At 41.0% G+C, this 13,095-nt stretch overlaps 1 protein-coding gene across 4 annotated transcripts in view; it reads right to left on the bottom strand.

Annotated features, from left to right (window-relative positions):
* LOC311039175 (partitioning defective 3 homolog) overlaps positions 1-12,156 on the bottom strand; it is a 757,442-nt gene extending 745,286 nt beyond the window's left edge. For all 4 annotated transcript variants that reach the window (XR_014600133.1, XM_084048843.1, XM_084048842.1 and 1 more), the window contains exon 1: positions 11,745-12,156. Coding sequence is in view for 3 of the 4 variants with exons in the window: in XM_084048843.1 (XP_083904969.1) it covers positions 11,745-11,864 (120 nt within the window). In the remaining variant the exon portion in view is untranslated. The remainder of the gene's footprint in view (positions 1-11,744) is intronic.
* Between the last annotated feature and the right edge of the window lie 939 nt (positions 12,157-13,095).

Below are 13,095 nucleotides of genomic sequence, written 5' to 3'. Positions count from 1 at the left end.
TGTTGTTAGCATGGAGAGGGAACAGGGACGTTTATCAAACATACATACATACAGACAGACAGACAGACAGACAGACAGACAGACAGACAGACAGACAGACAGATAGTATATATGCAACAGTTCATCAAACTAACTCATTAAGACCTGAGGTTGATTCTACAAATGCCTTCTAAATCAATAGTTTGCACACTTTCAAGATTTTTCAAAAATGTTCAAAAATAGCTGATGTACAAGCTCACAGCGCGGCACGAAGTGTTGTGCTGTGAGCTTGTACATCTGCTATTTTTGAATAGCCAACGCAAAAAAATAAAATGATACAGATGCTTTCCCGGTTTTAATGGGCTTATCAATTTAATGATTATAAAAAAATATCGTTTTTAATCGAATAACTGATTTTGCAGGGGATTGAAATGTCTTTATTGTTTCTTCGTTTTGCACGACATTTGCACATAATGCACAACACTGTTATATGAGTGTAAAATAGGGCTTAAGTGGTTAATCAAACTAATCAATTTAGTCGGTTATAAACGAGACGTCCTCCGCATCAATTTGTTGACATATAAATACATAAAATAGCCGTCCAAAAAAAGTGCACTTCATGATTAATACTACTAACACTATAGGGTCACTTGCTTTGTTTACAGTAGAGCATGAAACTAAATATAGCTTCCAGCCTCTTTATGAAATTGCCAAATTGTGGGTTTTTCTGCACTGTGCATAGTGTGCAATCTGTTTTTCGGCAAATGCAATGTTCTCGTCCTCGTTACACTGTTATTCCAAATAGCAGATGGCCCCCAGAGCAATTTCCTATATCGACGCCAGGTTCACTAAAGATGAAAATGTGAAAAGCTGTTCAACTTCCCCCCAAATGAGATCCAGCCGGAAGAAAGGAAGGTGGGTAGAAAAAGGTGGAGAGGACAACAAACACGTACTGAGAGAGAGAGAAAGGGAGAAAAGACACAATGAAAAACACAACACAACAAAAGCTCCTCCACTGTGAGGTAGAGAACAAGGGGTTATTGAGGACACGCTCCATGCTGCTCGCTCTGCTGTCCCCGCTGCGATCCCGGCTGTGGTCCACAACTAACCCATTTAGACCGGGAACGCATCTCTACTAAATATTTTGAGATGGAGGATGGAAATACATATCATTTTGGGGAACCACTGATATATAGCAACATACGTTTTTTTTTTTAAACTGATATGATTTAGAGGACATTTGTAGAATCCCCAGAAGCAAAGATTTGAGTTACAAATGTTCCCTTTAAAACATATATACATTCAAAGATTTGCACACATTTTGAAGTTTTTTTTCCAAAAATTGCAGATCAAAAGCTCTTATCGCGGAACTCGGTGCCGCGCTATGAGCTTGTAGATCTGCTATTTTTTTTAAGCCAAAGAAATCTAAAAATGACACACACAGATGCGTTCCCTGTCCGGTTTTAATGGGCTAAACTAAAACTCACAAACCCCAAATAAAAGCACTTGAATACCGCCGCATCACAGACCCTTACACTCCCCACTCGTTTGGTGTCAATCGCATTTGGCGTCCCATCATGCAAAGGGGCCCATGCCTGGCGAGTATCAAGCGACCCTCCACCACCCCCCACCCCCCACCCCGCCCCCCAATTACATTTCATTACTGTAATTTTCCTAGTTTTAGACGGCACTAACATAACTGCAGATCCACTTCTCTCTCTTATGTAACCACTGGGGCTCTGGCTGCTGGACGCATTGAGCTAATGAGCTCTGACAACCGTTCCACTGACGATTCCCACTCTCTCCCTTTGTGGTGGTTCTGGTGCAGCTGTGCAGGCCCGTTCGTTATACCTCCATAACCGGGAATAGCAGAGAGGATTACACAAAATTCGATCTCTCTACTTTTATGCACAGGGGCACATGCTGTCTGCCTGACACAATGAACCTGCACAAAAGCAGCGTTTTTTGAGGCGTTCGCGAGCAACGCGGGACGTTTTTTTTTGCGCTGCCTGTCACCATTATCCCAATGGGGAATTTTATCCACATATACTCTCAATTAAAGTTGTTGGACTCTTCTCGCATGTGCAGTAGCTTAAGATTAAACAATGTAAATTGCCTGGTTTCTACGACAGGCCTAACTGATCTTGCCAAATCTGATTAATTTCTTACTCATAGGTTTCCCTTCAAAACAACATGTGACGTTCTACTTCTCGACAGTCAACAGTCATGGTTAATTAACTATGAATTAACATGCGGTGCAACTGATACCATTGGATTAACATATTGAGCAGCACAGGCCTTGGCCCTTGTTGTGGAAAAGCAGCAGGGTTCACCGAGTTCTCCAATGACACTACATGTTTTGCTTTCAGTCAGGCGTGTCGAGATCAGTGGTTCTCAAAGTGGGGTCCGGGGGCCCCCAGGGGTCCTTGAGGGTGGTACCAGGGGGTCCCCAGCAAAATGTGTTAATATAGCGTCACAATCATTTTAACCACTTTAACCATATAAACTTTGGCTATTCAAAAATAGCAGATATACAAGCTCATAGATCTGCTATTTTTGGGGCGGTGTAGCCGCCCCCTATAAGTGAGTTTTGGACACCGACCAAAACATTTGTGTACCCCCTAACCCTTCCATTGTTAATGCAAATCGATACTTTTTTCATATCAGCCAATCACATTACAGCTAGTGTCATCACCACTAACTGTAATGTGATTGGCTGACTTTGCAAATTCAGGACTGTGATTGGCTAGCGAAACACATGACACATGTGCAGCCCTATGAATAGCAGTATGGACTTTAAAAAAAGTTATTTATCCTTTTTTTAAAGTGAGTCATGTTGTGATGACCACACACCGCCCACTTCACACTGGGTGTGATTTTTATATATATATATATATATATATACAGTAGCAGATCTACAAGCTTGCAATGTGTCACATTGCGAGCGTGTAGAGCTTGTAGATCAGCTTGAAGATTTGGTGTAGAGGTTAAAAAAAGGAGTGGGCCATGGATGGATCCCTGGCGTATCCTGATAAACAAAGTATATATGGTTTAAGTGGTTAATGTGTAGTTTGCATGTGTGTTAAGTAATGTTTTAGATTGAACACAGGCTTCTTTAAGGATTACACCGGTCATATCTCCTTGGATTCCTGTACAGGTTCACTAATGCATCACTCTAAAAGCATAATCACTTAATTATAACGTTATCAGTTAATAACAATGTTAGAGGCTCTGCCTATACGCTGTCTGTCTATCTTACTGACTCGTGATGTGAAAGTGGTATAGTCTGTCTATTGTGGTCATGGTCCTCCTGAAACCCTGAACAATCAGTGGTGGAAGAGGTACTCACATTTTGTATTTAAGTAAAGTACCTATACCACAATGGAGAAATACTCTGTTACAAATAAAGGTCCATTATTTAAGATTTATTTTGACTAAAAGTACAACATTATTGGCATTAATATATACTACTGAAAGTAAAAGTACTCAGAATGTCCAAATGTATAAAAGTGCTTGTGCGACTCGTTGTGAGCTTGTAGATCTGCTATTTTCAAATCGCCTAAGTATACATAGGGCTGAGGTGGTTAATGTATGTTTTGTAATAATAATCAAAATCTACAAAGTAACTAGAAAAATTTGAAACACTCCAGTAACATAAAAAATCCTGAAAAATGTACAAAGTACAATAGTAAATGTACTTAGTTACTTTCCACCACTGTGAACAATGAATATCTTAGCAACAATCTCTTAGTAATAAATAACATTTAGAAGATCACCAGTGATCTAAACGAGTTGGAAAAACAACTTTGATGTTAACCATGCCTTATGTATTAAGAACCCGCTCAAGGTTTCAGCTTTTTTTCTCCATCATTTTCCACTAACTCGCAGTCACAGGCCGACACACGCCACGCAGTCATCTGTGAGCTCTTCTCCATATAAAGCTCATAACTGATGACGAACGCATGTGTCTATCTGGCTGAGGAATGAAAGCAAGTGTCTGGCTCCCAAGATGAAAGTCAGATAAATCGTTAACTGGCTTTATATGTGGCCTCTGTTCAAAAGCCTGCGGGCAGGACGACACGCAAACTTAAGATTCAGATTTCCTTTATTTGTAATGTCCTTATGCCGATTCGTAAAACGAAAAAGCATTTGCCACTAAAACAACTCGCGTCAAAACTCAAAATACTGAAATAGTCATCCGGGTAGAAGGCTCAATAGAATTAATAACACACATTTTAGTTCATGGAGTTCATAAGTCCTTTGAATGCACCTTGCTGACTATACAGTGTTCATTATTCATATTATGTTCATTTTCATTCATATATTCACAGGTGGTGGGAAAAGTACTCAAATGTTTTACTTCAGTAAAAGTATCAATACTGCAATGTAGATATACTCTGTTACAAGTCCAGTAATCAAAATGTACTTGAGTAAAAGTGCAAAGGTATTGGCATCAAAATATACTTAAAGTACCAAAAGTAAAAGTACTCATTACGCAGAATGTCTCGTTTCACTGGTTTCACAAGTTATCATTATGTATAAAATGTATAAAAAATCTTTTGAAAATAGCAGATCTAGAAAAATGCAAATAGTCCAGTAAAGTAAAAAAAAATACCTCAGAATTGTTCTTAAGTACAGTACTTGAGTACATGTACTTAGTTACTTCACACCACTGTATATTCAGTTATTCACTGTTGATAGGCTGTATATTTCATGCAGATACTTTCAAAGGCATATTGACACTGTAGATATATATTCATTGAGATATTCATTGCTGACTCTACATGTATATTTATTGATAGCACTGTATATTATGTTAATTCATTCATACACAGACCCACAGTGCAGATGTCTAGTGCCAGTCAGTGTTATTTTATCTTCCTATCTGTCTTTATTTAGTTTGGACTCCTGTCCTGTACCACTCTTGTGTTTCACCCTTAACTGCTGTTGCAGCTACAACATGACACCTGAATCTCTTGAGGGGATCAATACAAGTTTAGCTTATCCAGTGGTGTACTCAAGTACTGTACTTAAGTACAAATTTGAGGAATTTTTACTTTACTGGAGTATTTCCAATTTTCAAGACATGTACTTCTACTCCACTACATCTCAGAGGCAAATATTGTACTTTTACTCCACTACAATTATTTGAAATCTTTAGTTACTTTGTACTGTAGCTTTTGATTATTATTACAAATCATACATTACCCACTTCAGCCCTATATTCATTTCGGCCATTTAAAAATAGCCGATCTACAAGCTCACGGTGCAAGGCGTTGTGAGCTTACTTTTACTTAAGTAAGAAATGAGAGTACTTTTTCCACTACTGGTCTTATCTTATGCCATTGAGAGGAGGGAGAAATGTGGGGCTTGGCTTGGGTTAACTGTGTTGTCCCCGGAGGATCCTCTTGTGTCCATGTATCTCCACAACCCGTGTATGTTGTGACATGTCTGTGGCCTCTGAATTCATGGAATTTGCTCGGGGAAACAAGCAATTATGCTCTTTGGGGCTTAAAGCCCACATAGGAGGCTAATAGATAGTCGGGAAATGACGAGTTGGGTGAGTTGATCTAAAGAGGCAGATCTACAGAGATCGGGCAGCGTCATCTAAGGATGCATTGCTTTAGACTAAGGACAGAACAATGAAGCTTGCTCAAGCTTAATGTTCTGCTCCTGTGACCGCACACAGGGACTACTAGAGGAACACAAACAAGGGACAGAATTAGCAGTGATTTGCATTTAAAGTTGATCTATAGTCAATTTCATGGTTGGGTTCTTTTAACAAGTAAGGTTAATCCGCTTAGCACAGCGGTTCCCAAACCTTTTTTAGCTCAAGACCCAAAAGAGAAATTTGCCTGGGACCCCCAAAAAATAGTGAAAATAGCAGATCTACAAGCTCGCGTCGCTTCGGGCCGCTTTGTGAGCTTGTAGAGCTGCTATTTTCAGTACTTCTTAAACGTTTTTTCTTTTTTTTATGGAAATGTTTTATGTTGAAAAATGTTGGAATTGTTTTTAACTAATGAAAAGTTGTGATTTTTTGTTTAAACATTAAAAAAATTGGGGGATAAAAAAATCTGTGACAAATGAATGTGATGAAAAGCCTCAAAAGGCTTATATAGCATCAATCATCTATGTCTGTACATACTTAATTATGGACTCAGGGTTGATAGTTCTTGAGCGGTTGATTTATGCATGCATACTTAAGTCCCCCAGCAAGCCACACATACAGTACGCTATCTGCTCACTCTACCGCTGTCCTCTCTCTTCTCACAGAATAGTGAAAAATGATGGAGTGCGCATGAGAAACACCTCATGAGAAACACCTCATGAGAAACACCTCAGAAACACCTGTAATCCTGTGATGTGAGTACATTACATTACATTACAGTCATTTAGCAGATGCTTTTATCCAAAGCGACTTAAAATAAGTGCATTCAACATAGGTAGGCAAGAAAGCTACTAATCACCAGAAGTCTTAAGTGCATTCTCCTCAAAAACAAGCAACTAAGAGTATACCTATAGCGCTAAAGTAAAAGTGCAATATATCAGCTACCTACTTCTTTAAACAGATGAGAAAAATAGGAAAATCAAATGAGCAAGAGCTAAAACAAATAAGTGTATCAAGTAAACAAGATCCAATAAAACAAGAGCTCGTACAAATAATTGACAACAAGTAGGCAAGGCTAAGAGGAAGGGTCAGGGTAGTGTTTCCTGAAGGGTTACTTGGGATCCGGAACTCGAGGATCTACTAAATCTACTAAATACCTGAAATGTAAATGTCTGATGCTCTTATCAGCGATTTAAAGAAGAGCAACAGTTAGAACAAGCTTACATTCATAAACCGAACCGATGTTGCAAGCGACCAGAAATGCAATGATCAAATCCACAGCACCTGGACAATAGATGTAACAGGTATTCCTTTGTGCCCAATGGTTCACAAAGGAATACTTGTCACTTCTCTGATGAAGAGCATGGGCTCGAAAAACCACACACCGTTGGATGTATCGACAAATTGCACTTAAGGGAACTGCGGTGTGCACTGCAGACCTCCGTTTTATCTTTTATGATTGTCCTCCTTTGGTCCAGCACCTGCCATGGGTTGATGTGGGCGACTGCCAGTGTTGCCAGGTTTTGCGAGAGAGCAGCCAGGTGTATGAAAACAAGCCCAAAAGAAGCCACTGCCCACTAGGCCTCCTGAGCACTTTAAACCAGAGATCGGGTGTTTGAAAATAGTCAATCTACAAGCTCACAACGTGTCGCGTTGTAAGCTTGTAGATCAGCTATTTTTTTTTAAATATATTGAAAAAGAAAAGGGAAATAGTTTGAATATTTTTGAAACATTTTAACAACACAAATCTTGTATGGGGGTCCCTGGCACAAAACATTTTCAGATAGGAGTCCGTGGACAAATAAATATGAACTTGGGGCTCCTTGACATGAAAATGTTTGAGAAACAAGCCCACTAAGCAACTACTACACTTTAGAAACAACCCGCAACTACCAATATTTACAAGTGACTTTACAGAAGAACTACCGTAAATTTCGGACTATAAGCCGCGACTTTTTTCCCATTTTTTGACCCTGCGGCTTATATAACGGTGCGGCTTATCTATGGATTTTTATAGCTAACGGCCACTAGGGGACCTCCTAAATCTAGGGATTTTACACCCGCGGCTTATAGTCCAGTGCGGCTTATATACAGTATGTACAAATCATTCAATTTAGCTGCTGCGGCTTATATTCAGGTGCGGCTTATAGTGCGAAAATTACGGGTAACTCAAATTCGCTTACAATAAGCAGACATGACATTGACATGACACTGGTAACTGCCCTTTTTTTTCCCTTTTCTTTTTATACCTCACCTCATGGCAGCATGTTAGGTAGTATGTACACACCTCCCGCATATGATGCTAATGTTTCTAAAAACGAACATGTACACGACAAGGCTAATGTTCTAAACATGTACATTCCTGCTATTACATAACCTACCTGTACATATAAATATCCTTTTGATTATTTAACAATCCTGCCCTTTTCCCACGGTTTTCTCTGCTGCTCTCACTCTACCTCGATCCTCTCTATTCTCGCTGAAACTACAAAACGCTGAAAAACGTCACCCACTTCTTTACACCTGTAAAACCTGTGACAATAAAGCTCATTGTGATTCTGTGATGTGCTGTCTCAAGTATAACAGAGAAGTGCGAGGCAGTGAAATATGAGCACCTCTGAATGTATCAAACAAGACTGTAGCAAGTGGTAGGTGCAAGAAGGTAGCATAGAAGCAGATGTTTAATAATTAATTAAGAGATGAGTCTTTAATTCAAGCAGGGAATCAGCAGAGTGCTTGTGATGTAATGTCTCCGTGTCTTCAACGCTCTGCCCGTTCAAGCACAGCAGAGCAAACAGTTAGGATTAACATCAAGCTCAACATAGGACATTCCATATGGTTCTTCCTAAATAGTACAATCAACAGTGATACGGGCAAGATAATAGAGAATGAAGAATACATTTGACCAGTGGTTCCCAAACTTGGGGGATCCCCAGATGATTCCCTTAATGTGCAACATTGTTTTCTCACTCAACAGTAAATAAACCATATTATGCAGCACTTATTAAGTGAATATATTTTTCAGTGTAAAAAATAAAGAGCCACATCACGTTCACAAATACTTAATTTGCATGGCAAGGCTGAACCCCAACTGAAGCCTCTAAACCAGTGGTTCCCAAACGTTTAACCTCGAGGCCCAAAAGGGGGAAATTGATGTCTCCCCGGGAATCAAACTAGTGAAAATAGCAGGGCTACAAGCTCACAACGTGTCACGAGTCGGCACGTTGTGAGCTTGTAGATCGGCTATTTTCACTAGGCTGCTCCTTACGTTTATTTCTTTTTTCCATATATGAAGTTCTTTTGAAAAATGTTTGAAATTCGTGTTATCTCTGAAAATGTTAGATTTTACTTTTTTTGTATTCATATTTTGAAATATGTATATTTTTAAATTGTAAATAAAAGAGAAGATAAGAAACAGGATATTTACTCGCGAACCCTAAAAATGTGTCTGCGACCCACAAATGTGTCCCAGTGTTTAGGAAACACTGCTCTATACTATAAGCTAAGCTGTGATGGAGTTGTCCAAATGCCTTGGCTGGTCTGCCATGGTGCCGGACTGGGGTTGAGAGCCAAGTGGCCTCCTGGGGGAAAAGCTACACTTTACAGTAGCCTACCACCACTCCATTGGATCAATGGACCAGTCGCCTTCCGTTCTGCTGAACCATGGAAAGCCAATGCACACACAACCCCATGGAAGTGAACAAGTAGTGAGTGAATGTGTGCGCGCGGTCGCGCACGTGATCGGATGTGTGTGTTCTCAGGGAGGAGGGAGTGCTATTCAAGAGTTCAGTGTTAATGTTGACCTACGTTAGTGTGTCATTGTTTGACTTCAGTGATAAAACTGGCTACAACTTACTGAACCACACCTGCTGCCCCCACACATGATGAGGAACAGATGCTTCGTACTTTTCATGCAGGCAGAGATATGTCTCTCATGATGGCTTGGGTATTTCAGTGTAAATTGCACGGTGCATAGAGCGTGCGCGCACACGCACACGCACACACACACACACACACACACACACACACACACACACACAGCACACACACACACACACACACACACACACGTGGAAGAAGTACTCACATTTTGTACTTAAGTAAAAGTACCAACACCACCATGTAGAAATACTCTGTTACAAATAGAAGTCCGGTATTCAAAAGTATTCACATTAGAATGTACTTAAGTACTGAAAGTAAAAGTACCCATTTTACAGAATGTCCCATTTCACAAGTTTCCAAAAAAAAAAGCTTTGAAAATAACAGATCTACAAGCTTGTAGATCGGCTATTTTCAAATAGCCTAAGTATGCATAGGGCAAAAGTGGTTAATGTTTTGTAATAATAATCAAAATCTACAAAGTCACTAGTAGTAACTAAGTTTTCAAATAATTGGAAACACTCCAGTAAAGTAAAGTAAAGTAAAAATTCCTCAAAAGTGTACTTAAGTACAGTACTTGAGTAAATGCCCTTACTTACTTTACACCACTGCGCGTGCGTGCGTGCGCACACACACACACACACACACACACACACACACACACACACACACACACACACACACACACACACACACACACACACACACACACACACACACACACAACCCTCTTTGCTCCGTTGGCAATACACTTGAGTCCAAACACTTTGAATACATTTAAACCAAAAGCTTGGACACTTCACCAAGCTGAAACCCTGAAAGGAAATAGCTTGGCAGCATGAGCGTTGGTTTGCCGAGGTATGTAACGCCATGAAGAGTTGTAGTGTGTGACGTGACTCCAATAGTAATATCACCATGCTGGAGTAGCCTATATAGCCTAGTAGTAAGCCTACTGTAGGCCAGTCAGTGGTTCTCAGCCTGTGGGTTCGGGACCCCCAGGAGGGTCCCCAAATCATTTTGGGGGGGTCCCCAGATGACAGTAAAGTGACAATGTAAGGACTTTTAATACCAAATATTTATCTGTGGAACCGAGTCAAACTAAATGTAATGCCTCAACTCCTACAGTTCCAAGTGCTTGTCAGGGTGGGGGTCCCCAGTTCAAATATTTGGGGGTCACGGCCTGAAAAGGTTGAGAACCACTGCTGTAGGCCATACCAGGCATGGAAGACAATAGCAACCAACTCCAACTCACTCATTACTGATTGTACTTTATGATTTAAAGAACTGCATATTAACAAGCCACAAAGGGAAACTCAACCAGTGTTCCGTCAAGACCTATTTAAACTGAAACCAGGACTTCAGTTCACACACATTACATCACCAGTGTGTAGGGCTGGCTATTTGTCATATGGACTGAATAACCTCTCGAACTGGAACTGCACAGCTTATAATGTGTGCCAACTACCATTTGTCCAAAACCTTAGGCCAAATAGAGACAGAAAGTAACGTTTTAGAGTGCCAAGCCGGAATCGAACTCGGGTCTACAACTCGGCAGACCGGCAGGTAACAAGCAACCCAAGAGAGCTGGCTCCATCAGAGGAGGGAGGGAGGTATGTATAGGCAGGCAGATAGACAGACAGACAGACAGATGCACCCTGCCACGCACGCACGCGCGCGCACTCACGCACACACACACACACACGCACGCACGCACGCACACACACACACACACACGCGCACACACACACACACACACACACACACACACACACACACACACACACACACACACACACACACACACACACACACACACACGGTACTTGGGAATACCAGAGAGCCATGCTTCCGTGTGTGAAGTTTTGTAACAGTGGAACAGCAGCGTCATTAGCGCCAATTCTGCTTGATTCGAAGCCGAGTGTGTTCCAAACTGCTCACACACTGACATACGTGATCAACCTGATGTTTAGTGCAGCATATATATAATCAGTGCCAGTCTCATAGCCTTACACACTAACTTACCCAGCACCTACTACACATAGGAAAGTAGGCTATTTTCACCGCGATCGAATCGAGTATACAAACAAACAACAGTTGTGTCACAAGGATTGTGCACTTCGATCAGATCAGCATCAGATCCAACTATATGACAGATCTGCTCTATATTTACTCTCCTCGCCTTTTACTCCATAAGAAAAGCGCCATGTTGAGGCATAGTGTGGCAGCTCCGCTTTCTTTCTCTCTATCTCTCTCTCTCCCAGTCTCAGACAAGACTTACCTTGGCGATCGCCTTCTTATATCTCATGGCAGCCTGGTCGATCAGGTTGTGGACTTTTATATTCCCGTTTCCACACGGGACGACCACCCGGGTCCTCCCGAAACACACCGTCACTTTCATCTGATCTCTGATCTCTCTCTCTCGGCTACTTTGTAATCCCAATCAGACGTAATTCCGCATCAGAAGAACCATCCCAAAAAAAAGGTGGCAAAAGACAGAAAAATATCATTCCCATAAAATCCCTCGTCGGATCGGATCGGTACCGTGGGCAGAAGACCACCTGCAGGGTCTTCTGAGGACTGTGGATGTGTCAGTAGTACTGTGTGGGTCCCTCCAGCGTGGGATCCACTGGATCCAGCGTCAGATCTGCTGGGTGGCGTCTGTCTCCCTCCCAGTGCCTACAGTGACTCACTGGGAAAGAAAGTTCCACTAAACAGAGAGCACAGCACAGCTCTGTAGCTCTGACTGATACTACCCACTATTACCCACATGTTACAGCAAGCAGTGGTGGAAGGAGTACTCACATGTTTTACTTTAAGTAAAAGTATCAATACTGCGATGTAGATATACTCTGTTGTTCTGTTACAAGTGGAAGTCCCGTATTCAAAATGTACTGAGTAAAAGTACAAAAAGTATTGGTAAAGTAAAAGTAATGTTAGTTAGTTAGTTAGAGTTATGAGTCAGAGGAATAACTTGAATGCATCAGTGGCCTATATATAAATGATATAGGTCTATATATATAGGCTATATAGGCCTACTGCCGCCTTTGGTAGACGTATAGGCTATAACTTATTTATAACCAGTGGTGGAAGTACTAACATTTTTTACTTAAGTAAAAGTAGCAATACCGCAATGTAGAAATACTCTGTAAAAGTCCGGTATTCAAAATGTACTTGAGTAAAAGTACAAACGTATTGGTATCAAAAACTTAAAGTACCAAAAGTAGAACTTACTCTGAAATTGGAAATGCTCCAGTAAAGTAAATACCTTTAAAAAAACAGTACTTGAGTTGAGTAAATGTACCTAAATTGTACCTAAAACATCACAATTACATTAATAATACTTTTGTCTAAAAGGTCCGTCCAAAAAAGTCATTGCGGACTTGTTTCCGTTGGGGTCCTTGGTATTCATTTCATAGACGACATTTGTGCAGCTACCAACAACCAGGCTCCACAACCAAGTTTGATCCGATGATCCCCCCCCCCCCCTCCCCCTTATAGCCTATATACAGCATTGGTTCTCAAAGTGGGGTCCGGGGACCCCCAGGGGTCCTTGAGGGAGTTCCAGGGGGTCCCCAGCTAAATGATAGACTAGGCACCAAATGGACCCTTATGGGTCTGTAACTCTGAGA

The sequence above is a fragment of the Gymnoscopelus microlampas genome, assembly GCF_963454915.1.
Source record: "Gymnoscopelus microlampas genome assembly, chromosome: 22".
Classification (NCBI taxonomy): Eukaryota; Metazoa; Chordata; class Actinopteri; order Myctophiformes; family Myctophidae; genus Gymnoscopelus; species Gymnoscopelus microlampas.
The sequence above is the reverse complement of the archived record's forward strand: the minus strand, read 5'-3'. Positions and strand labels throughout refer to the sequence as shown.